The 27,087-nt window shown below is 41.0% G+C and overlaps 1 protein-coding gene across 1 annotated transcript in view; it reads right to left on the bottom strand.

The window, feature by feature from the left end:
* Positions 1-27,087, bottom strand: part of ZNF407 (zinc finger protein 407) — a 426,160-nt gene that overhangs the window by 146,058 nt on the left and 253,015 nt on the right. The window contains exons 6-7 of the mRNA XM_045085228.1: positions 25,716-25,799; positions 16,204-16,324 (exon numbers count right to left, since the gene is read on the bottom strand). Of these exons, the coding sequence (XP_044941163.1) occupies positions 16,204-16,324; positions 25,716-25,799 (205 nt within the window). The remainder of the gene's footprint in view (positions 1-16,203; positions 16,325-25,715; positions 25,800-27,087) is intronic.

Raw genomic sequence — 27,087 nt, 5'->3', positions numbered from 1 at the left:
CAGTTGGATGATTCATCAGAGTATCTTCTAGCTTTTACTCATGCAAAGCAAATAGGATCAGAGCATGTATTTTAAAAGCAAGTGGACTGTACAGTATTGTATCAAATGTAAATATTATAAACAATAAGCAGTACAGCCAACATAAGCTGGGAACAGACCCGAAATGCAAAGATGCTCCTGTTTACATAGAGACAATTCACACTGATGAATCAGGTAAAAGATTTAAGTACAGTAAATCAAGCTGTAAAGGTAACCACTTGGATGGTCAAATAGAATACCACAATAAAAACAGGGAAGAGAGGAGGGGTGTTGCAGAAAATAGGGTAATCGAGCCAACTTTTTTGGACATGTTACAACAACCAGATGCTGTGTGCAAACCAAAGAAGAAAGGAATAGGCAAAGTATTTAGGTTATCTCCACCAGGACCAAGATACAAATGATTTCAAGTGTTTATCTCAGGGGAAATGGGGTGCAACAGTGAAACTCTGACTTTTCAAATGACAGGGTTCAAATAGTAAAAATAATGTACGACGGTAAATTTTATGGGTATTTAAGTAAAATAGATATTTTAAAATAATGGCATGTTTAATTACTTAAAAAATTATTCAAAGGCTTTTGTTGTTGTTGTTTTTAAAATAAGACAAAAAGAGTTTATAGGTATCAGAAATAATCACAAAATATAATGCCTTGAATTTTTCCTGCAAATTTCAATTGGGTAGCTTCTGGATCACCCTGCTCTAAATTCTGTGAATTTTCTTTTCATTTTCCCCCTTAACTGGTGGCTTCTATTAAATAGGGTAATTCCTACCAGATCACTTATGTTCATGACAGTCTGCTGTTCATAAATTCCAGTTCCTTGAAATTAATCGCTCTGATCACAAGAACCCATATACATCTTCTCTCTCCATTTCTCAGTTATAATTATGTTAGTGTACGTTATGTGATGGAAGGTGATGGGCATAATCTGATGCTAAAGCAGAACCACGTCTTATCAAACAAAAGAATTTGTTAAGTCAGCACAGAAGCAGATGGAAATCAAGGCATTACTGATCATCTTCCATTGTTCCCAAGTAGACACAGGGATCCAGGTTCCTGGTCATGGTGCTGTCCTTGTGCTCGCGGCCATGTTCTGAGAGCAGCTAGCACAGGGAACTGTGTGCCTAAGGAGAGAGCTGCCCAATGGCAGCTGCTGCACCAGCCACATGTGATCCCCAGGAGGCCTCTCTTAGCACAGATAGGTGCTGGTCTAAAAGCCATGGGAACAAGGCCAGGCCAAACCCACTCCCTGGAAGGCACTTTCAGAAGATAAGCCATGTAAGCCCAATTACCACTTTAGTTCATATGTAAAGTGTCCAGTAACAAAAACAAAAAATAAAACAAACAAACAAAAAAAACCCTTATTTCCTCCTGTAGTAACTTCCTATTTCCAAAATGAATTTATTCAACCTATATTTAATGTAGTGCCTATCACACACAGAACAGGAAACATACAATGGAAGGGTCTGGGTTTCGCCCCCATAGGCAATCCTGTTTGACAGAGGAGTCACGTACGTCCACAGTGTGCTTTGTAACAGAAAATGGAATTCTGAAACAGAGTGAACAATCTCACCTTTGCACTACTGCATTATCAATTAAAGATCCCTTCAATGGAATCTTTAATTGATAATGGCCTAAAGCCACCTTGCTTTTCCACACTACTTAAGATGCCTTACTGACTTCAGCTGATTTCTAACAAGACATACGAGGTGCACACTTCCTACGGAGAGAGCACCTCCTTCGACGGGTTCATCATGTCAGAGGTTTGCCTACTGTGTCACTACTGCCACTGTTCCAGGTGAAGGCACAACCAGCCACCCGCTCCTCACCATTCATGGCCCCACGGTCACATCTCATTACAGTACTTCTCTACTCAATCTCTGCTCAAGGCATCTACAACCCAAAAGAGGAGAGAATCTGCTTTAAACCTAACAACCTCCTTCCCACCTTCTACTCTGTTGGAGAACAATGAAAATCACAAGGAAGAAAATGGGAGGCAGCAACACTGAACTCTGCTAGAAACCCAAATTACTTCGTTAGTCTTAACATTTCAAGAACGGCCTCCCTCCTCCACCCTGTGAAGTGAGAAAAGGAGACTGATTTAAATGTGTGGCCAGACCTGGCCTGTCCTCCGTGTCCTATGGAGGAAGGAGGGGCCACTGGTGAGTGCAAGCCCCGAAGAACCTTGATTTCTCCTTGACTCTTCTCTGGCTCAAAGAGAAACAATACATTGCATTAACTGTTTCAACTCTCAATATCCTGCTGTATCGCCAGTGGAGGCCAGGAGGAATCTTCTACAGCAGGAGTCCTGCGAGTCTTCACCGCACTGCTCATGATGATCTAGAGGGAGCAGACAAAGGGCACTATACCAAGTGTGTTCTCAAAGTTATTTGGTCACAAAAACACTTTTTCTAAGCTGAGCTAACAATATCGCATGAAAATCATGATTTGTGAAAACCAAAACATCCAATTAGCCTACAGACTGTTCCACCTCCTTCCACTAATCTGTCGGCCAGCAGTAAGCGCCAGCAGAAACTCTCTTCAGTGTCATCTTGTCCTTCCTTTTGTACTGGACCTTTGGAAAACACAGCCCCCACCCAAGTCTTTACCTCTTCGCATTTATTTCCTTACATGATGGGTTTTATTCCGTCCTTTTCTGTTAACCGCCTAAGCTTAACGACATGAAATGTTGTCAAACCAGGAAAGGCACAAGGAAGAGAAGTCTTCTGAGCCAAAGGGTATGTACAAAGGATGTTCAGGAAGGGGTGGCCTGTCCATCCTTTTAGGTCCATGTAATCACTGGAGTCATATTTGTAAGAGGGGAAAAGGCGACAAAACGGTGTCCAGAGACATACCCATGAAGGGGTCCGAACCACTGAAGTGGTACATGACTGAACTGTGGCTAGAAGTTAGTGACCTGAGAAAAAGGCTACTTGACAAATCACGTGCCATTAAGACATATCCTATGTTATATAACATATAATAGATATATGAAAATCTACTGTAGCATTTCTAGTGGACAGATTTTTCAAATTCAAGGTGACATCAGTAGAATTTCACTGAACCAAATGTATTTTACATTATTTCTGATAGTCTAGGCCAGAGTTTGGTTTTACTTAGGACAATCTAATAATGTTGAAGAGAAAAGTAAAACGGCTCGATTTCAAACACCAACACCTTCCGAAAGGGTACCGCGGCCCGCGGGTGGCCTCACAGACAGACATGATGGCACACACCACGACCTGCTCGAAGACTCTTCTTGTTTAGTTGGGGGGGGTGGACTCCCCTAAAATTGAAAATACTTCATGGGCCAAAAGCAGACGGCATCCCTCACACACGGTCAACTAGAGGGCCTGGCCTGTCACCCACCCAGGCTGGGAACAGAGCGAGGACACGGGACAGGAGACGGGAAGTTTCTCTGCCAAGTGCATGACCACAGGAAACTGCAAGCTTTCCCCTCCCTGAAAGTCTTCCCAAAGAATCCTTCCCTGGCTGGAACTCCACTCCTTACAAAACTCCCCGAGTGCATATTTGCTTGATCGTAGATTTCAAGTGAATACTTTATTAATTCTGTTAAATTGAGTCTTATCAAGGAGCATTGAAGGCTTTTCTAATTCTGAAGTTATAGGATCACTTAGCAGAAACAGTTAACAGAAAATAGTCACTGATGGCGAGGGGCCACTGGATTTACTTACTAATCTATGTTCATCTTTACAAAATGCTCCACGTAATCCATTTAAAAATAATAACCGGTTCATTTCAGTCTCTGCACACAATGCTTCTCTTTGTCCCTTGTAAGTCTCTCAAATGTCTTATTTTAAAGGAATATATAGTACTCCCGGAAGACATTTTCCCATTTCTATTCTCTTCGACTCCTGCGAGCCCTTGTTCTGTGTGATAAGGCAATCTCCTCCGGGATCGGAGCTGTGTAGTTTCGCACCACGAGTGACAAGGACTCGGCTTGAATAACTGCTGTACGCAGGTTGTAATTATGTCAGCTGGAGTGTTGAACAAGGGGACTGATTAATGTGAGCCCCAGCCCAGGCGCAGGCCCTATCAAAACCTCCGCGCAGGCCAGCAGTGGGGACGGGTTAAAGCAAAAAGACAAAACATGCTGTATCGCCCATGATAGATGAATTGCTCCAACAGTCTTCAGGCAGATGTTCTGGGACAGTATAATATACAATTACTCTGCCTTATCACTTTCCCAGGGACAATAAAGCTTCCTCCTTCTATAGCTCATGTGAGTGAAGGCAAAATTCGTTTTACTTTTACAACACTGACTCACTTATCATGGTGCCTTGATTGTGCTTTTACAGCTAAAGAAAACATATATTCCACTTTTAAACTAAAACAAAACAAAACAAAACAAAACAAAACCCAAAACCTTAAAAATAAAACTGGAACCTGTTTTGAATCTCTTCGACATCAGAGCACACAATGTTTTAAAAGACTGTTCTGTTAAAAACGGATGTGAGGAAGGTGATGTGTGCATGTGCATATTAGTTAAAAACAAGGACATATAACTCAAGAAGTAAGATTTGGGTCGCATAGTCACTATATTCATAACATTGTGTTTCAACAGCCGTAGAGAAATCATTAACTGAAAGGAACACGTAATTAAAACTATATATATATATATATATGTGCTGATATCATCCATATATTTCTCTGGCCTGGGCCCATGGCCGCCTGAGTCTGGGACGACACTTTCCCAAAGACACACTTACTACTGCCGCTCCTACTGGTGTGTCTGTGTGTCTGGGCTCCTTCTTCCCAAAGGACGCCGCGTGAGCCAAGGGGAAGGACGGGAAAGGAGGCCGCCTCGGCTGCGTCCAGAGCACGGCGCCGCCACTGGAAGACGGACCTGCTTCAGCAGCACTGGGGTGTCAGTCCACGACGTTCCCCTGGACTCACAGCGATGCTCCCAAATTTGTGACAAGGTGTACAGAACCGTCACAATTTGCAAAAAGGGAAATGAATGTACTTCTCATTTTCAAAGTTCAAAAACACGCTAAAGGCAAAAAATTGAGATGCAGCCATAACAACCCCAATTAATAATGAAACAGAGCAGACAAAACTGCAGTGGGGTCAAAGGAAATCCCTACACAACATGCCTGAATGCAAAAGCAAACAAACAAAAAGCATATGTCAACCTGTAGGACAATACGGATGACTTATGTCCACTTTTTAGTGCTGCAGTATCACTGACGCCAACACTCAGCCGTTGTCACGCACCCTAAGTCAGGGATACAAATCACGCCCCCATCTCACGGTAAGGGGTGAGAGGCGTGCTTTCTCTCCGTATCATACACATTCACTCCGACGGCAACGTGATCCTTATGATCGCGTCTCTGCGGCCGAGACTGCCGCAGTAGAGCACTAGCTTCCTAGAGACGCGGCGATCTGAAGAAGGCGGGGGGGGTCGAACTAAAACAGTCAGACAGAAGTCTGAGCACAAACGGACACAGAAGATGGGAGTAAGCCCGCAAGTGACATGAGAGGGCGTGTGTAAGTAGGAATTCCTTAGTAGGAAGAAGTCCAGCACACAAAAGATAGGTAAAACCGACGGCGTGGGCCGTAAATACACCGGGAGTCAGGTGTTATCACAGTTAACGGCTGAGCTCCTCCACTGGCTTATGACGTCACCAGAGCAGCCCACTGGATTTACTGGTTTGAGAAGTACCCCAAGACACTCACAAAAACTGTTTACAGTAAGTCAGGAAAAATGTCACATTTTAAAAGACTGCATTTAAAAACGAGTGTTTGTTACATGACTACACAGGCTGATGCAAAGCAAACTTCTGAATTGCATGTAACAGTTAAAGTAATACAGGCTTTGCGGAAATTCTTCCTATAAAACCAACAAAATCCTAATATTGAGGGTGGGGAGTGGGGAGCGGAAAGCGACTAACACCACTGCACAGTGTCTGTGCTGCTAATCCAGATGCTTTCAGCCTCCGGAGGTGAAAGCAGGTGCCGTCAGAGCAGAGGCTGCAGGGCCGCGGCCTCCGTCCCCGCGCAGATATGGATGCGGCTCCATGCCCTGACCGCATCCACGGAGGCAGGCAGGAGGTCTCAAAGCCCACCCTCCGTGCCCCTCCCACTGCGCAGAACCCCCACCCCGAACCATAGCTGCCCCGCCCGGGCTGTGAGGGCTGACCCGGCCATGAACGTCTGGTCCCCGCCTTCAGTGATCCTGGTCCCTGAGGCGGGACGACCGCACGGCCCTCACGGTACTGCACGGTGGCCCGGCTGAGCACTGCTCACTGGCTGCACGCCCCCCCCCCCAACCATGTCTCCTTTTCCACATTGTCCAAGGCAGCTTTCGCTCACATCAATGCCTTCAAGTTCTAGGTATGCTAGCCCTCACTCCGCATCTGCTGCCGTTTCCATGAGGGCAGCACATGGGCACTGCAGGGCTCCCACTGCCCAGACCTCAGTCACTTCGTGGCAGGGACTGTCCTCCTCCCGCAGCAGAGACCTGGCGCACGGCACTGGCGGGAAGCCTGAGGCCCTGGCCTGCACCTGTCACCTTGCCCTGGGTTCCGCTGGTCCAGTGCCTGAGCAGCACGGGAGGCCGCCTCCCCTGTCCTGGGCCATGCTGCCAGCTTAGGGCGGGCACTCACGATGCTTCGGGGTGCCCCTGCAAGCGTCTGTGGCATGACCTCCCGGCCCCTGCTCTGTCCCTCTCTAGTTCATCATTGGCACCGCATTGTGACCTCTGACAAGAGAAATGTGAGTACGTCCCTTTCCCACTTAAAATTCTCCACTGGCTCCCCACTGCCTTTGGGGTGAAACTCAAATGGTCCAGCCAGACTTGCTGCTGCCTTCACCCCCCAATCCCTGCGCCCAGCAGTCTGGGCTCCCTGTAGTGAGCAGGCAACTCACAGTCAAACGGAAAGCACAACTGGGGAGCAGAAAGTCCTGCAGAATCTTACCTTTAACTAAAATTAAAGCTGTCTTAAGTTTTTAGGACAAAAAAAAAATTCTCAAAATTAAGCACTAACCATTTTTTACTCCAAATATTACAATCCAAGGGACTGATTTCAGCACAGGCACTGAAAATTTACATGCTAATTTTTTTATGACATTTCATGTATTCGTTAAACGTTGTAACTTAAGATGAGGAAAGAAAAGGCCAAATACAGTTCACCAGCGTCTACTCAAATCTTACAGAGTGAGAGATCTCCAAGCAGGGTCCTATGCTACAAAAGATAGAAAACGAGGGATGAGGGTTGTTTAGCAATGCTTAAGTTGAAATAATTAAGAATCAAGAATTACACTTTAAGGGGCAAGAACAAGGGTTAATATTAGGTTTAAATTCCCTGTAGGGAAAAGTATCAGCTTACATATTATGTCACAGAATAAGAGACTCTGGTTTATTTCTGTTACAGCTCACTCATAGCTGTGCAGTGAGGAAGAGGCTAGTATCGTTCCCTTACAAAAAAAAAAAAAAAAAAAAAAAAAAAAAGGAAAAAGAAAAAGAAAAGGAAGAAAAAATTTAGGAGTATTTCTTGTTCTAGAACTAATACAGCACTTCTCATAAGTAGGAGAAAGCCAACAGTTGGGGCTACATTCCTTTAATGAAGAAAACGAAGACAACAAAGACATGGTCTTGTTTGCAGAGACCTTCTGAAGGTAAAGCGACATCACACGCATGTGCCACCACAGGGCAGGCCGCGTCTCGCTCCACGAACGAACGGGGGTTTCGTGTACAGGAGACGGTTCTTTCTTGTGCCTCCTTCAAACCAGTGCATCACCATTTTCTAAATGTTGCAAGTGTTCCTTTCTCTCAGTTTTTTACAGGCCCTAAAGTAGCAGTATTTCAGAATCTGTGAAAACAAAATGGTTTAACCACTACCTCCTCATTCTCACTGAACCAATGCTACCTGGTCCAACTTTTATACACTTTATGGTCTGTTTGTTATTTTCTCTGACACTCACGGCAGAGTCTGTGAAACTCAGCCCCATGCTGGAAGGTGCGCCTGATGTTCTACTGACTCTTGTCAGTCCCTCCTGGCGATTACAGAGTTTTCCCTAATAAGCTACTCCGTGTGAGGCTCTGGCGCTCAGAGATATAGATAGTTACACAGCGGAGTGTTTTGTTGTGTGATAATAGCTCTAATGTCTGAGGAATAACTTATTATGCAAGAGACTATTGCCCAAAAAAATATTTTCTATTTTTTTCATCTCTAAGGCCTTTCTTTCTGCCACAATATATACAGATATATCTAACTACCACCCAGGGGACTGTCCATAGTAATTCCTTGTAGAAAGACCATCCCCAAAGATAGTTTTGGACCTTCTATAATGACTGGATTTGGGATTCGGCAATAGCAGGTTAGATAAACATGTTTGTCTAGCTTCTACTCGAAGAGATAGCAGAGGGAATGTGTGGTCACTTTGTGTTCAAAACGGCTCTTCTAATTAATCTGTGATCTCAGTGCTTAGTGCAGCCTCGTCGACAAACAAAACAACTTACTTGTACAATAAACAGGACAGATTAGCTCAGATTTTTTTTTCCCTTTTAAAGACATCAGAACAGATTTGTAATTTTTAATGCTATGGAATCTATTTGTGTAAAGGTCCACAGGTTTGGGTCAAAGAAAATCTGTTTTGTTAGATGAAAATGTATCCGCTTCCACTAAAGACCTGACAAAAAGCGCTCGCGCCGCATCGCTGCCTGGCGCGTCGGGCCGAAGCGGAAACTGAAGCAGCCCGCACGCCCGGGCTAGAAGCCGGGGAGAAAGGTTCGAGTAGAACATGCAATTGTATAAAAATAACATTAGACTAAACAGTATAGAAAACACAAACCAAATGAGAATCACAGTTAGAACCACTGAGATTTAAAAAAAAAAAAAAATCACTAATAAAACAGCCAGAGAAGATGAGGAGATGCTTGTTCTGAGAGAATTCAGTTCCTGCTGAAAACGGTGAAAAACATTAGGCAAAAAAGCATTCACATACAGTACAACTTATATACTGTATAAGTTGTATACTGTATACTTAATACAGTACGTTTCTGTGCTGTATTTAATTCAATACAGTACGTTCTGACTTCAACAGAGAAAACCTGAAAAGAAGATATAGTTAGGTCATTTTACTATACAACCCCTCAAAAAACCCCACCTGAACATACCAGAACCATCTACAACTCCGTCAGGACCGTCTTGTCACCTGCTAGACCTCCTAAGCGGCGCAGACACCTGCCAGGGACCGAACCTGGCTCCGAGAAGCACAGTGAGGCGAGCCGAGCTGTGCCCGGCAACCAGCGGGTGGCTCGCCCGGGGAAGCGCCCACTGTGAGCACAGGGCCAGGGGCACTGTCGGAAGAATGTCTTGCAGGTGTCATCGTACTAGGAAAAGTATGTAAAGTAACTGGAATTTAGAGGCTTTCAGACCACCCTTTCAGCCTAGTCTGTTTGTGTCCTAGTCCGTTAACTGGACCAGCAGCTACAGCAGAGCAGAGTCTAAAGCGACAACAGGCTTGGGCGAAATGAAATAATGGAACAGTATTCACTGCTACTTTAAATGACATTTTTTTTTTTTTTTTAACTACTGGGATTTTTCTGTTGTTTCAGTGAGAATATTTAAGTCCTATTCTCTTAACTACTTCCAAATACGTAACAGTCCTACTGGAAACCATCACCATGTTTTTATATCACATCCTCAGACCTCGTCTTCTAACTGAAAGTCTATCCTTTTGTTGTTGTCTGTTTTCTTTAAAGATTTTAATTATTTGTTAGAGAGTGAGAGAGAGCACAAGCAGGGGGAGTAGCAGAGGCAGAAGGAAAAGCACACTTCCCACTGAGCAGGGGACCTGATGTGGGGCTCGAGCCCAGGACTATGACCTGAGCTGAAGGCAAATGCTTAACCCACCGAGCCACCGAGGCACCCCCAAGTCTATACCCCTTTACCAGCATCTCCCCACCTCTCTGGCACCCACTACCCCAGTCCCAACCCCTGGAAACCACTTTTCTGCTGGTTCTATGGGTCTGTCCTTTTTTTTTTTTTTTTTTAAAGATTCTGTATACAAGGGGCACCTGAGTGGCTCAGTGGGTTGAGCCTCCGCCTTTGGCTCAGTTCATGATCCCAGAGTCCAGGGATCGAGCCCCACATCGGGCTCTCTGCTCGGCGGGGAGCCTGCTTCCCCCCTCTCTCTGCCTGCCTCTCTGTCTACTTGTGATCTCTCTGTCAAATAATGAATAAAATCTTAAAAAAAAAAAAAGATTCTGTATACAAGTGACATTCAGTATTAGCCTTTCTCTGTCTAGCTTATTTCACTGACAAAAACAGTTTTGATTTAAAGTCTGCTCTGATACAACTAGGCTTGTAGCATCAATCAAATTGCTTTAAGAATAAATTTTATCTAATATTAATACTACATATTTTCATTTGGTTACTTTTATGTAATGTCATTATTCCTTGAGAACTTCGAAATCACCCGAAAGAAATGAATGCTACCTCTGATTTTTCTGATAAGGAAATGCGTGCTATTCATTTGGTATGTATAATTTCACTCCTCTCTTGCTATCCATGATGTCCTACTACAGACACTAACATCTATCTTTTCTTCCTATCATCATTCAGGGCAAATCCAAGTTTGCTCTATCCACTGCTTCTCCCGGTACAACCTGTGACCCTGCACAGGAAGCCAAAGGAAAATTGAAACTCTCGGAAGAGATCATCCTAAAGGAGAAAACGATCCCCTGGGGAGTTAGTGTCCCTCGCTCAGGATGCGGCTGGAACAAACGGAGGATAGGAACAATGAGACCCGCTGCACACTGAATTCTTAATGCCACAATAACCACGGTAGTTTATCTTATTATTTAATTATGCATAATAAACATAAAATGTTTATATAGCAAGATTACATACAAATGCATAATATTACCTAAGACCTGAAACAAATTTTCATAACTGAGACTCTTTATAGAAATATATGTTTGAAAAATTAATTCAAACTTTCAGGGGAAATAATTATTACAAATACAATTTTTTTGTCCTTGCATCTTAAAACTACCCAAAAAAATCTTCATGTAAAGTGAAGAGTTTAATTAAAAGCATTTTTGACCAAAAAACATCTTTCTGACAAGTATTTTCTAAGACAAATAAAACACCATTAGAGGGTCACACACACTGCAGGTGGTGGTGACAAATGGCACACTGTACCTACTCTAGTCATGGGGGTGACAATTTATGGACTCTTTAAGAAATACTTAAGATATTTAGAGGACTAATAGTAATAGGGAAACATGAAGGAGTATCACAAAAAGCCCATTTCTAGTTGTGATATCACTTCTTTAATTAAATGTTACATCAAATATTCTTAGCCTCACCCTCACTCAGACAGAAAAGAAAAATCTTCTCGAGAGCAAAACCTTATGTATTAGTGACTCCTATGGACTACACCGGCCAAGAGCTAAGGAAACTAACAAGTGTGTGTGTGGGGGGAAATCAGTGTATTTCCTACAACTTCAGCGAACAACGGAGTGAATCTTTCCCATGAAGCAGGAATTGCAGATTTTATTCCAAAGATCAATGATACGGTGATATTTCTATTGGGGTTATAATAACCAGTAATTTTAAAATAACAGAAATAGTAAATAAAATGGAATAGTAAAAAAAATATTTTTAAGACTATGTATAAGACTGAAGGTACGAAGGTAGTTGTACAGCTGAGGAAAACTCTGGCCAAAAGCAATCTTGGGGAACACGCACACTATTCCGACATCCACAACAGGGACACAGAACATAAGTGACCAAATTGCCAGAGTCTGACTTGAAATTTTAGCTTTAATTTGCTAAATGACATTTAAGGTGTAACATATGATTATCCTTAATATTTTTAATACTGCAGGTAACATTGTGTCTTTTTTTTGTTTTCTCATGACTTAAAAGGTTTACTGTTTAAAACACATCTATTGTATTCTCCTATAAATCCTAAATAAAAAATGGAGGGTAATTAGAAGAGGACTTTCATGTAAAAGAGAGGCCGAGTATAGCCATCTATTTTGTTGTGAGAGCCAGTGTCACCAGTGAAACAGAATACAGTTCAATGTTAATAAATTCTATGGGGAAATAAGGGTGCTTACATAATGTTTTAAAGGTTTCCTATTTTGTAACATAGAAGTGACAATATATAACAAAGGGAAATAAAAATACAGAAAAATGCTGGACTGTTTCCATTTTAATGTAGAAACAAACCTAAAGAGTTTGCTGCACAGAAAATATGGCAGGACAGTGAGCTATGAATCTAAATTTATGCTCTGAAATTATAATGAATAGTAATTAATGGCAAAAAAGTTATGGAGTAATGATGGAATATACTGATTTGTAATAGATTAGACTTTTGGATATTTTAGACAGCAAAAGCTTAGGAAAAGGGGTACCATGTTTATATCTGAATAGAATGAGATGTCATTGCTTAAATTAATAATGCAAACTTGAAAAATAGCCCCAGGTTCAAAAGACCAATTATAAAATTCTTTTGTAAACAAATCTATATTCACATTTTTCATGAATAATTATAACTACAAGTATTTCTTCACTAATGTTCAATTTATAAAATGAAAAATATATTTTCAAGTGAAACTTAAGTAATATTTCAGTTTCTAATGATGGTAAACTTACCTGCAAATAAGTGTTAATAATGACAAACACAGGAATACTCTATGGGAATAATTTTTACATTCTATATTAACAACAAATAAAAATCTAAATGGGAAAAAAGTTAAAGTGTTTTAAAGCAAAAAATAGAAAAATATCAATAGGACAAATATAACCACATCATCTTAAGAAGAAATATCTGATCATCTTATGAATATTTTTATTCCATGGAAGTCACACATACTCAAAAAAGGAAAAAGATATTCTCCTTGTTGTTATAAGGCAGACATGATAAAAGCATTTTCTTATTACATTATGCAACCAAGACGAACATTGTAAACTTCTCTGCTCATTTTTAAATCTTTTGCTCATCAACAAGAAAACAAAGGTATCTGTTGCAACTGCCACATTTCATTCATAGTTCCTAACATCACTATTCATGTACCTGCAAGGGTTGGTATTCCTAAGCAAGGTTAACTTGTCTTTGTTCACGAGCGAAGCAGACCTAACCACATGTACACGGGCCTGTTACATGAATAACAAGTGTTCAAACTATTAACTGTCAATAATCAAATTTCCAAAAATTTCTAAATAAAGATAAAACCAACCTTTTATCAAGAATTTCAAACATTTCAAAAGGAAATTTGACAGACATCATGAGATATAAGTGTCCCGAGTATTAATTCATAGGGCAGTGGCAATATTCTTGAAAAACACAATCTCCTTTTACACACAGTGGCTGTCGGAGGCATTGCAGGGATGGAACCCAGCTACCTCAGATGCCTTCTGAACGGACATGACGCTGTGTCAGGGAGACCGCGTGCATACAAGGCAGAGATCACAACCTTAACCTCATCAAAAGCGTAATACGATTTCAAACCAAGAAAGCCTGAAATATTTTGAAATGGTTAGGCACACAAAGACTAAGTCTACCAAAACATAGTACTTACCAATGAGACAATATTCTAACCCCTATCTTTGTAGTAATACTATAATAATTAATAATCATAGTGATACTATTAAATAAATTAAATTTAATAGTATTAAAAGCCGTAAGTCATACTTCTAGGAATTTCTTTTGCAAAAAATCATGGATATGCACAGAGATTTAGGAGTAAGCATTTTCAAATGAAAATGCCTAAAAATAGCCCAAATGTCTAAAAAACCTCATAAAGTGACTGCTGTTTATCTGTCTAACTTGAAGCCATGCAAGCAACAGAATGCACTGGAGACGAGCGGTCCTCAAGTGAGGCATTCAGAGCTCAACGGTTTGTCAGTGACTATGTAACAGACGATGCTGGGTTTAATGTATTTTTGACAACTTCAAAAACTGGGGGAAAGTCCATCAGGGCATGCGTTATAAATAAACTTCAAAAAACGGAAGACCTTCAGGGCACTTGACCCTCTTGCACTGAATACGATCCTGAGGTCACCAGGTGCAGCAACCCCTGTAACCATCCAAGGGACAGTCTGAGAGGAAACCCAGGGCGCCCGCGTCTCTGTCAGGCCGCGCTCCTCCTCTACCGTGAGCGAGGCTCCCGGAAGGCTGCTCCTCTCGCCACCTGTCTGTCACGAGAAGTTGAGACGGCAGAGCCCGCCGGGTCCGCTCCTGCAGAGCCTGAGCCCTTAGCTACCCGGCCTCCTGCTTGCCCCAGAACAAGGACACAGACCGGACACCAGGGCTAACTCAACAGCTATTCTGATCAATAGCTTCCCCATTGGAAAATTTTTTCCTGTCAAAACAGCATCATATAATTATTCCTTAATATTATGAGTAAATATTACAGATGTTACCTAAGAAATTCACTTTTAAGCAGTAAAAAACGCTTTTATATATTTTATATAGGGGTGTGGAAATGATCCTGTTTGAAACAACAGTTCTGTTACTTTTGAAACAACAGATTGAAAAGCACAGTTACACAAAATTAACGGAACGGAAAGGTGGTCCCAATTTGTTAAGTATGAAACCTAAAATTTAAAATAAAAAAATCCCCCAGAACCACAACTCAAATCTAATGCATACAATATAGACCGAAAGGGTATAATCCTGAGCTTAAAGAGATAATTAGGGGAAATTTTTATAATTTCTCTAATTGCTTTTCTGCGTTTTATGGAGAAGGCAACTATACAGTATGACCTCTTCAGTATGGAAAAGAATATTCTGTTTATTTTTTAAAGAACTCATATCAACACCTTAAAATCTCTATGTCTACCTCTAATTGGATCACCATTTTACCAAATTTCCCAGAAACACCAATCTAGTGCTAAGCAAAGACAGAACTCATAAAATGTTGAATGAATGAATAATTAATGAATGAAATATATCTGTAATATCTCTGTAGTATTAAATGACCTTTCACATAAAACTTACTGCAATACTGAGGATAATAATAGAGATTATGGCAATCTATTTACCGAATACACAGGCTACAGGAATCCACAGGAATACAAAAATGTCTTTTTTAATGAAGGCTTCAGGCTTAAGGTATATATAGATCCTAACGTTTAACAGTAGTGGGCTGGTTGAAAGAAACCCCTTCCACATCCCTGTGTCGTCATGTGTAATGGGGTCCACAAGATCTTCAGCTCTGGAATGGAGAAGGCCCTCACACAGAGACTCAGGCTGCACAGTGTGGCCGATGAGGCCCTCAAGACACATGTCATCTGGCTGCCTGCAGACTCTGTGGTGTCTAACAAACCATCTAATGTGCTCTGAATTCATTCTCATGGGCTGCAGGTATAGCATGATCTGGCTGCAATGTCCAGTTCCCATTTTAATTTTCACCTGCACCCTCCACACACACTTCATCACAGAGTTAAACGGGATGATTTACCACTGCCTGACCAAGTTGTCTTGAACTTCTGGCACCTATGTCTTGCTGTGGCTGCAAGGCTGACTCTGCAGTGCGGCAGACATCCCTTAGCCACCAAGGATCGCAGGGAACGGGCTGAGCACTTGTGATCTGGATCACACTGTCGGCCCGAAAATGCTACAGCACACCATTACCTCCTGTGCTCAGGTCATGGACATTTCCTCATCTTTTAAGCACCAGCTGAAATGCTGTCTCCACTAGGAGGACGTGCATGTGGCTGGACTGGTTTCTTCCTATGGACACTCCTGGCCTTTTTCTTTCCTGACTGAAATCTGTATTATAACTCTTTAGAGGCACTACTAGTCACCTATTATGCCTCAACGTCCTTCATTTCTTGCATTGTCTTCACTGCCTAAAAGTGCTTCACTCAGTGTAGACGAGGGCCACATGCATGGAATAACTCATGAAGTGGGACGGTCCCTTACTCTGGCCAAGAAATAAAGTCACCTGAAATTCAGGTGTATAAAGGATTACAAACCCCAAGTATCAACATTATAAAAAATGGAAAAGAACTTTACAATTTTAAAAACAGTCACTAAAATTGGATGGTGAAATTAAACTCCTGACCTAGGAAGGGAATCCTGCTTTACGCTGTGCTAATTCGTGTTCATCAGAAGAGTGATTCCTTTCTTGAACACAACGCGACGGCCACTGACTCCACCTGCTTGGTAACAAACCCTTACCTGTAGTCACACCAGGGGCACCTGTAAGGCTTCTCTCCGGTGTGCACCCGCTTGTGCCGAGTCAGATGAGACTGGGTTGTGGAGGCAAAGCTACACTCATCACATTTGAAAGGTTTTTCTCCTGCAAAATATAAAGCAGTGCTATACATGAATAATTATAAAAACTGGAAATGAAGGGCCAAACCTGCTACTAAAAATTAAAAAGAAACTTATTTCCATAAAAATTGAAGAATATAGTTCAATGGGCTACTCACATTTGGGACGCCTGAATATTCACTCCCCGAGTGAGAAACTTAGAAGATACCACTGATTCTTACTTCTCTATTTGAATGGAGGCAAGGTACATATGGCGCTCAAATGTAACTTCCACAAACTTACACAAAAGCCTGGTCCAGCACTGCATTTGGAGTCATTTGACAAACTATGTTACACTAGAGCCATTAGAAAAATCTCCCTGAGGATAAAAGCATGAAAAATCATAGAATAGAGATATTCTTTGAATATACTGTATAAAATCTTAAAGTTAAATATGAAGAAAAAAATAAAGCTCTAATTTGATACCAATGAGAAAACTGTTTGAGGTAAGGAAAATTTACAGTTCACGAAAGGTAAGAGGTCACCACAGACAAACAGGCCTCAAAGAAACACGTGCAATACTATTTCACAGTGTCCCCCGGCTGGATCTAACTGCTCTACCCACACGCGCACTTCACCCGTCAGCTGGCTCAGGCTTGCACGCTCACGGCTAGTCTTCCGACTGACATCTTTCTCTGCACTCACCACTCCCCCTGCGCACACACACATTCAAAGAAATAATCAAATCTCAGTTTTTAATTGTATTAGCCATACTGGCTGGTAAGTACTTGAAATATGGCTATTTCACTCAGTATAAGGTTTCAATTTAAAAAACTGATATGGGATTTACCTATGTAAAAAAAAAAAAATGTCTGTAGAGAATAGCTTGGGAATGTGAATCTACTTTCTAAGTATAAATTTTATCAAATCTAAATATCAGTCACGAATTAGATATAAAAATTTAGCCTCTGGACTGAGATGTGCAAGAAGTATAAAATACACTCCAAATTTCAACATCCCCGAACAGGAAAAATATAATAATTTATATTGATGTCATGTTGGAAATGAAAATAAGGTATTTCCATAACATTTTTTTTTTTAAGTTTCGAGCTTTTATTGGCATTCCAGTTAATTAACATAGTGTGTGATATAAGTCTTAGGAGGAGAATTTAGTTATTCCCCACCTACATACAAGACCCAGTGCTCAGCATCACAAGTTCACTCCCCTTAATTCCCATCACCTATTTCCCACAACCCCAATCCCCCCAGCCCGCCTCCAGGAACCTCCAGTTCATTCTCTACAGTTGAGACTCTATACAGTTTGCCTCTCTCTTTTTTGTTCCCCCATGTTCATCTCTTTTGCTTCTTAAATTCCATCTATTAGTGAAATCATAAGGTATTTGTCTTTCTCTGTCTGACTTATTTTGATTAGCACAATACACTCTAGCTCTATCCACGCTGTTGCAAATGGCAAGATTTCATCCATTTTGATGGCTGAATAATATTCTTACACATTCATATGTATTTATGTATATATAGGAATACACACCACATCTTTATCCATTCATCAGCTGATTGGCCATTTGGGCTTTTTTCCATAATCTGGCTCTTGTTGATGATGCTACACACCATGTCCGTCTGAATCAGCATTTTGCACCCTTTGTACCCATTTTGGTACCCTTTGTACCAGGTGGTTTTGAATCACCAAGCAGTCCCATTGCTAGATCATAGGGGAGTTCTACTTTTAATTTTTGAGAAACCTCCATTATGTGTTCCAGAGTGGCTGCACCAGTTTGCATGCCGACCAGCAGGGTTAAGAGGGCTCCCCTTCCTCCGCATCCTAGCCAACATCTGTTGTTTCCAGTGCTGTTAATTTTAGCCATTCCGATAGGTGTGAGGTGGTATCTCATTATAGTTCTGATTTGTATTTCCTTGATGATGAATGATGTTGAGCATCTTTTCGTGTATCTCTTAGCCTTCTGGATGTCTTCTCTGGAAAAGTGTCTACTCATGTTTTCTGAATTTGTATGGGACCACAAAAGACCCCAAATAGCCAAAGCAATCTTGGAAAAGAAAAGCAAAGCTGGAGGCATCACAATTCTAGACGTCAAGTTACATTACAAAGCTGTAGTGATCAAGACATGATGATACTGGCATAGAAACAGACATACAGATCAATGGGACAGAATACAAAATCTAGAAATGGACCCACAACTGTATGGCTGACTAATCTCTGACAGAGCAGGAAAGAACATCCACTAGAAAAAAGACAGTCTCTTCAACAAATGGTGCTGGGAAACTAGACGGCTCCATGCAAAAGAATGAAACTGGACCACTTCCTTATACTATACATAGAAATAAATTCAAAATGGATGAAAGACCTAAATGTTAGACAAGAAACCATCAAAATCCTAGAGGACAACACGTAACCTCTTGGACACTGGTAATAGCAACTCCTTAACTAAGTATGTCTCTGGAGGAAAGGGAAACCAAAGCAAAAATAAATTATTTGGAACTTCATAATCAACACAATCAACAGAACTAAAAGGTGACCTCTGGAATGGGGACTCTGCAAATGATACATCTGATAGAGAGTTAGTGTCCAAGATATATAAAGAACCTATAAAACTCAACACCCAAAAAATAATCCAGGTAAAAAATGGGCAGGAGACATGAATAGACATTTCGCTCACTATTTAAAAAAGCAATTCACCTGTTACTCTTTTTTTTTTTTTTAAACATGGTTGCCAGGAAACCTACAATGACAAGTGTAGCTTCCATGACATTTCTGTTGGACAGCAATGAACTAGAGAAAACTTCACAACCACCTCCTCCCCCAAATTATCTATAATATACAATAATACTCCTCTCAGCAAACGTTCTTTCTGAGAAGTTTTACACACAGATTAATTTTATGTATGTGCAAAATTCTACTTGCCACATCTTAATTCTGCTGTTTCTTTTTAAATAGCTTTACAAGTATACTGACTTATGTAGAAAACAAAGGATGAACTACCTTGGTATAAAATTACTCTACATCAATTCCACTAGCAGCAAGACTACATCTGTCCTGAAAACTAGAATGTTTAGAGTCTTGTCCTATTTATGTGTCAGTTAGCTGAACACATTCACGTTTCAGCAGACGGCGTCCTACCTACTACTGCAGGCCGGGTGGCGGCTGGAAGAAGCCAGATGGCCTTCAATCCCAGTCCAGGTTTTGCCATATTTCACTCCCTACCTGTCAACCCCCTGGACAAGATCAGAAGGGTAAAACCACCAAACAAACAGGACAGCAGGACAGTTATGAGGATTAGAGAAGACAAAGCACATGCAAGGTACTTCTCAGAGGGTCCAATGCCTCGCTGCTTCTGTGGCCTGTGTGCCTGGAGTGGCTGAACACAGGTCCGGGCACACTGCCCTACCACGGAGATGAAGAGGGGGCACACCCCCGTGCTTCTTGTCAAGCTTTCCAAACCAGTAAAAAGACAAACCTTTGTTTTTTTTTTTAGACAAATCTTTTTATATACAAAACAATCATTTGGTTTCTCACAGTGAATTTAACATAGAGAAACCATTTAATGGATCCTACAAGGAAATACTTGATTTATTTTTGTAAAAATAAGAACATATGCAAAGCAGAGTAAAATCTTAGGAGTTGAGAGGCATATCTGTACCATTCAGCCATTTATTCTCAAGATAAATCCCACCTATAACACAATTGAGTGGCCATTCAGGGTCAACTTGAATAACTTTGTTCACGGTCTCTAAACTGCTGGTCAAGGCACTTACATTGGTAGAGACAACTATACCGAACTTATACAAAAGCTCCCTTTCATGATGGTGGATTTTGCTTTTGTTTGAGACAGCAGATGATCTTCCTCTTGCCGAGGCTGAAGAAAATCTCTATGTCTTCAAATTTGATATAGAAATATGCTATATCATAAAGACACAAACATCCGCATGGAAACATATCTGAAAACTTCTCCATTCACTCTGAGAACTGAACTGCAAGACTATTTTAGCTACACACCAACATCACAGAGCAGCTCACATGGACAACAGGAACACAAAGTGATGCACTCATCTGGATAAAACCACACGCATTATTAACTGTTTCGCTAACTTAATGTAGCTACACTGACCATACAAGGTGGACTGAAACTACCACCACAATCAAGACAATGAACACAGCCACCACTCCCCAAGGTCCCTTTCTCTCTCTGGCTCATTCCATCCTCAAACAAACTCTCATCTGCTTTCTGTTGCTATATATTAGTTAGCATTTTCTAGATATTTCTATACATAGAGTATGTACTCTCTTTTGTCTGACCTTGTATCAGCATTACTTTGCGACTCATTCATGTTGCTCCGAGTGTAAATATTTGTTTTTTATTACAAGTGGAGGAGTAGCATTCCATGATATGAATGCACCACACTGTTTATCCATCCACCAACTGAAGGACGTTTGAATTGTTTGCATTTTGGGGTGTTACAAACTAAGCTGCTACAAATCTTTATGTGCAAGTCTATGCATGGACATGTATCTCTTTTCCTCTTGGGAAAACATCTAGGAATGGGTTGCCTGGGTCATTTGGTAGGTACATAATAATTTTATAAGAAACTGCTAACCTTTTTCCAGAGTGGTCTGACCATTTTACATTCCTACTAGCAGTAGAGGAAAGTTTCCACTGCTCCAAATCCTCACCAATACTTGGTACGTTCAGTGCTTTCAATTTGTATTTTTCTAACGATGCTGAGAATCATTTCATGTGCTTATCTGCCATACATTTATATCTTTGGTGACATGTCTGTTCAAATCATTCAACCCCCTTTTAGTTGTTTGTTTTTCTTGTATTCTGAGACTCCTTTATACATTACAAATACAAATCCTCAGTAAGATTTGTGATTCATACATACTTTTCCCCAGTCTTGGTTTGTCTTCACATCCATTCTCTTCACAGTGTCTTTCCACAGGGGAGCAGCTAACTAATGTATAAAGTTTTTAGTTTGTCAGTTTATAATTTTTCAAGTTATGGGTTTTTTTTTTCCTAATTAAAAAGCAGGCTTCTGATGCGGTATCTAAGAAATCTTTGCTAATCTATGGTTAAAAAGATTTTTCTTCTAAATTTTCTCCTAGAATTTATATAGTTTTCAATTTTATATTTAGAACAGTTTGGAGTTAATGTCATACATGATATGATATACAGATCAAAGTTCATTTTTACTGCATACATATATCCAATTAGTCAAGCATTATATATTAAAAAGGCTGCATTGTCTTTGTTCCTTTGTCAAAAATCCATTGATCATACAGACGAGGGTCTGTTCTGTAATTTCTGCTCCATTCCACTGACAGATGTGACTTCCTGATGCCAATACCAGAGTGACGTGATTACTGTAGCCTTATGGTAAGTCATGAGGCCAAGTTTGTTCATCGTCCTCAAAACTCTTTCAGATAGTTGCATTTCCAATTTTAGTCCATGTGCTGCTTCTGTTTGAATTTTAAAATGAGCTTGTCAATCTTTTAACACCAACAAGAAGCTTGGCGGGATCTGAATCTTTTGAGTCCATGAACATGGTATGTCATTCTATTTAGGTTCTTTAATTTCTCTTGGCAATTTTTGGCAGTTTCCAGTGTAGGAGTTTTGCACATCCTTTGTTAGATTTCTCTCTACATATCATACCTTGGTCACAGACAACTGACAACTACAGGCATGGATCTATCCTGTTCCACTGATGTATCTGTGTAACTTCAGGCCAATACAATACGGTCATGACTATTGTAGCTACATAATAAGAGATCAAGTTACGTAGTACAAATAATGAATCTAAGTCGTCAAACAATAAAAGATGTTATTTTCATTAAGCAAGTAGACAACTATATCCTGATGTCTCCTTATTCCATTCAAACTAGTGTCTGAAAATGTGTCATGTCACAACTCACTGCTAAATTGTTTATTCAATAATGGTCTTGGGGTAGGCATCTTTAATCTATCCATTTTTCATGGATTTGGCAGGAATCTAGAGAGGATAGAGGGTGACAGTATGGACTCACTGTCTGAGTTAGCAGTGTAAATGAAAGGTCATTTAAGCTCTTCAAAGTTAATTTTCTAAGTTTAGAGATTTAACATAAGCATGTAAAAAACAAGGTTAACATAGCTTATTTCATCAAAATTTTTATGACATTTTTATATGACACAACTGAAACTTAAAAAACACTTTTAAAGAATAATGCCATTTATATTCTCTATAATTCTACTAATTTGGAGTTCACATTAGGCTAACATTATATTGTAAGGAACTATAATTATCATTTCATACTTGACAACACTGTAGATTAAATTGTGTAACACTAAGAAATTTTGAATTATATTTTTTCTCTAAAAAACTATAATGCCACCAAAATATGCAACATAAACATTCTATACTATAAGCACTAAGTAAAGGAAGGCTCAAGCATGCATGTATGTGTAGGTTCCCGGAAGGGGAAGAAAACAATGTCAATTTTTACAAAGTACAATTTAATCAAATCTGTGCATAACAGTTAGTTTATAACTCATTCATTTTGTTACATGCCCAGTGCTACTGTTTAAATATATTTTTTCATCCACAAATGATAATTTCCTCAGGTAATTTCAGGAAATTTCTTCAAGTAATTTTTTCAGGGAACTATATTTCAGAAACACAGAAGAGGTTTTTGTGTTTGTTAGGCTCAATATATAGCCCAAGAAATAAACTCACTTTTTAGGTTGTAAAATTTGAAAAAAATACACACACACACACACATTTTAAATAAGAATTCCAGTTAGCTAATATTTGTCCATGCCTGAACTGAGATAGGCACTGCATGAAGGGGCGCACACACTTGTTAAGGACTGATCAAAATGACTTAGTGCACTGGGAACAGCCCTTCTGAAACCTCCGTCATTCCAACACCAGAAAGATGAGTCGATCAGGCGCGAGGCATTCCCTGCTCTTGAGCTGTGCTACCTGCAAGTCAGCAGGGCCACCTGCACCCACCCTACTCAAAAAAGCAGAACAAAGGCAGCCTTCCTTTCCTCCTGTTCCCCTTTCTGTGACATAACAGTGCATATTAAATCGTGTTGCTCTTCACACTCTCCTTTATGAACAATAATCTTGGCCAAAATAATCATTAAGAAATGTTCTGCATCTCTGATAGAAAAGTAGCTCTGATAGAAAAGTAAAAAAAGTCGGGGTGGGGGAGGGGATGCCAGAATGGCTATGGATATAGAGCAGTGCCCTTTGTGTGTCAACGATCTGTCAAAAGGGCTGCACACTTCTCATGGAAACTCACACTTCGCATTCCTTTGGGCAGGCTGCTGGTTATTAAACTGGCCAAGACCCTTCAGCTACACGTGAGGATCTGCTCCTGTGCCCTTGAATCAAGGGTCTCTGACAGGTGATAAAAGTAAATCTTGAAATGGAGGATGTTTTGTGTCAGCCCCCAGACAGTCTGTATCGCAGGAGGGAACTATTTACGGCATTTGGAGCACTTTTGATACCTATCCCTTTCCACGCTGATTGTGATTTGCGTGGGCACTCTGTGGTAAAAAGGTAAACCATGTGGAAGAGGAATACATCAGAGAAATATAGATTTCAAATGCACCATACAATTCTGGCCTTGGGAAAAAAACAAGTTGTATGTTGCTTAAATATTACAAATCCAGCATAAAAGCCAAGGGCCTAGACTGAGTTGTACTAAGCTGTTTGGTTGAAGCAAACAGTCTTCAGAACTGACTTTGGTATTAAAGAATCATGTTTGATTTGTGCCACAGAGGCAGATAAATGCCACGAAGACAGATGCCTCTGTCTGTGAGACACTGTCCTATATGGTATAAAGTTAATAGCAAAGTAATAAGGAGCCTCTGGACCTGACATAAAGTACAAAGTTGTGCCTGCTCGACGCTGGCTTCATGATCGATCACCTGTAAGCGCCCGTGATCACAGCACGACGGTCCTCACCACCGGGGAAGAGGGAGCGCCGCCGCGCTGGTAGAGGCGGCACAGGGGCTCCACGGGTCCCGGGCGCCAGCAAGGAGCAACCGGACAAGCAACAAGGACCACACGGCAGCAATACACTGAACACACTAGCGATAAAGCACTCCGCATTAGCACAGGTTCACACACACACACACCACTCCAAGCTTCTCCGAGACAGCTGCCGAGGAGGGCTGGGTTCCACTGGGCCTCTCCTGCCGCCCCTGACCCCGATTCCCTTTCCATAGATTCACGGGTTGTGGCCACAGGTTGCTCCTATAAACTGAAAGGGGACTTCCCTGTTGACGGAATGGAGTGTAAGTTTCCAACATCGTGCTAAACACTGGAATTTCCCTGCCCTCGATAATAACTCTTACCCCATACAGAGACCTGAATCATACATTCACGATCTGAAAGAAGTGACCGGCATTAGTTTTTACTAATCTTACAAATACCATGATGGGCACTGGAGCCACCTATGGCTGTTAAATATAACATACCAAGATTCAAAATGTCCCACAAACAACCTATTTCATGTGTCTTCATTTCATGCCACTCTGAGTGTGACCACTGAACACCCACCGTCACGGTCCCCAAGGAAAAGCCCAACATTCAGTGACAGATTGTGTTACCACATGATTTACCATCTAAACTAGGTCACTTTCGATAATACAACAGCTCTGTTAATAATTAGAAGGGACAATGCCATTAACAGCACTGTCCCGGGCACATATAATTTACAATTATTAATATAATTACTTATATGACCGACTAGGTAATCAATTTTAATGAATATTTAAAACTTTCCATTCTGAACTGCTCCTAACTGAGGCACCTACTTGATTTTGTTGAACCACTAAGGATGCGGATCGCAAAGAGGACGCTGCTCCGTGTCGCTGTCTACGCAAGTTGCTCTCCGTTCTTCAGAGCAAGAAAAACAGAAGCAGCAAGAACCTAAAACCGCACCCACTGGCCCCAACTCGCAGAGGGACTGCCCCTGGAGGGTCAGGTGGATACACGGACCAAGAATTAGCTGGGCGGGGTGGAGGGGGACCCTCTGGATAAGCCGGGAGCCAACTAAGGAGGCAGGGGTGAGGAAGGAAGTAGCTGGGGACGCTGAAGGGAGAGGCTGTGCCGGGGAGCCGGCCGGCCGCGAGCCTCACCCGCCACATCCACGGCCAAGTCCTGCCAGCAGAGAGAGCCTGCTGTGTCTGCACGTGGCAGAAAGCTCTCTCTCCTCCTACGGTCTAATGTATTTGCACTGCACATACATGCAGTAGGGCGACTTTTTTAAACATGTACAAATAGGTGACTCCAAATCTTAGGTCACTCAAGTAGAAACCTCAGCAGACCCTCAAGCACAGGGGTGTCACAGAAATGGACAAGACACGCCACAGAGAGCCGAGCACTGGTGCTGGGCTCCGGGCGGCCGTACTGACCTGTGTGCTGGCGGCGGTGCTTGGTGAGCGCGTGCCGAGTCCCGCCGGCGAAGCCGCAGAGGTCGCACAGAAACGACTTCTCGCCTGTTGCAACAATAAACAGATGAGGGACTGCGGAGGTCACAGATCATTAAAACATATCTATCAAGGCTTTCAGGGTTACTAATTCCTCCAATCAAATGTTTCCATGTAAATATGTCAAATGGGAATGAAATTACCACTGCGGTTTATTGACTGTGATAAAATCTGAAAAGCACCACTGAACATAATTACATACTTGTCAGACCCATAAAAATTAGCTTTATTATCAATGGAATGGTTTTGTACAACTTCATTTCTGGTAGATGTCTTCCAGATGGGGCTGCTTTATGCACTTGAACAGTTTTTATGCATATCCTGATTTTTTACAATTCCCATACATCTGGCCTTTCTGAGATGAGTAAAGATTGCTTGGAATAGTTAATATACAGTATCTAGGATTCTGCTTAAATAAAACATATTGAATTTTCCAACAACTGAAGGATATTGAATTGGTTTTACCTGATTCTATCAGGTTCTTCTTTAATAACTTCCTACTTAATAATATGAATTAAATGGTTTCCTTGCACACACTGAAGATCCCAAGTAACAATAAAATCCACATTACTCAGCACCAATAACAATTCAGTGCTGTTTATGTTTCTCAAACTTGCATGGCATAAAAAAACAAGTCTAGGGATTGCTAAAGAAATTGTAGAAAAACTTCAATTATTCATCTTTAATGACAGTCCTGGATGGAATACCCCTGCAACAATTAGAGACAGATTTGGCAGAGTCAGTATTTGTTAAAAGTGTGTAAATGCTCATTTTATTTAAGCATTTTTACACAAGTGAACACTTTCCCCTACAGTGTAAAAATGCAATCTATCTTTTTTCCAGCAGCATATTCAGGCAGTAAGCGCTGCCAAGCTGGGCAGTTTATCCCACAAGGCTCAAAGGGAAGGGCAAAAGAGAATAAAAATGCTAACCATGGAGCGATACAGCAAAATTATAAAATACATTTCCAGAAACAAAATAAATCATTTGTATCTATTCTTATAGACTTTACTCATCTAGATGCTTAATGCAACAAGTCTTTCAATGGTTTGCCCCAGTCAGCTGGCTTTGTTCTAAAACATTTTGGCATTTCATAACAGAAATTTAGCTCGATGAATTTGGAAAATGCTGGCTGCCTTTGTACAGTTAGAGGAAAAAAATAGTAAATATAGGAAGGCAGAATAACTTCAGTGACCACAAAGAGGCCCTTCACTTGTGAGCATTATTAGCTTTTGTCATGTAGATGAACTTGCATTAATAAAGAGAGTTTTAAAGCAAATTATGTATAATCTCATTT

Source organism: Mustela putorius, unplaced genomic scaffold (assembly GCF_011764305.1).
Source record: "Mustela putorius furo isolate JIRA1106 unplaced genomic scaffold, ASM1176430v1.1 tig00000835_pilon_pilon_pilon, whole genome shotgun sequence".
Lineage (NCBI taxonomy): Eukaryota > Metazoa > Chordata > Mammalia > Carnivora > Mustelidae > Mustela > Mustela putorius.
This window is presented reverse-complemented; position numbering and strand designations above follow the sequence as displayed.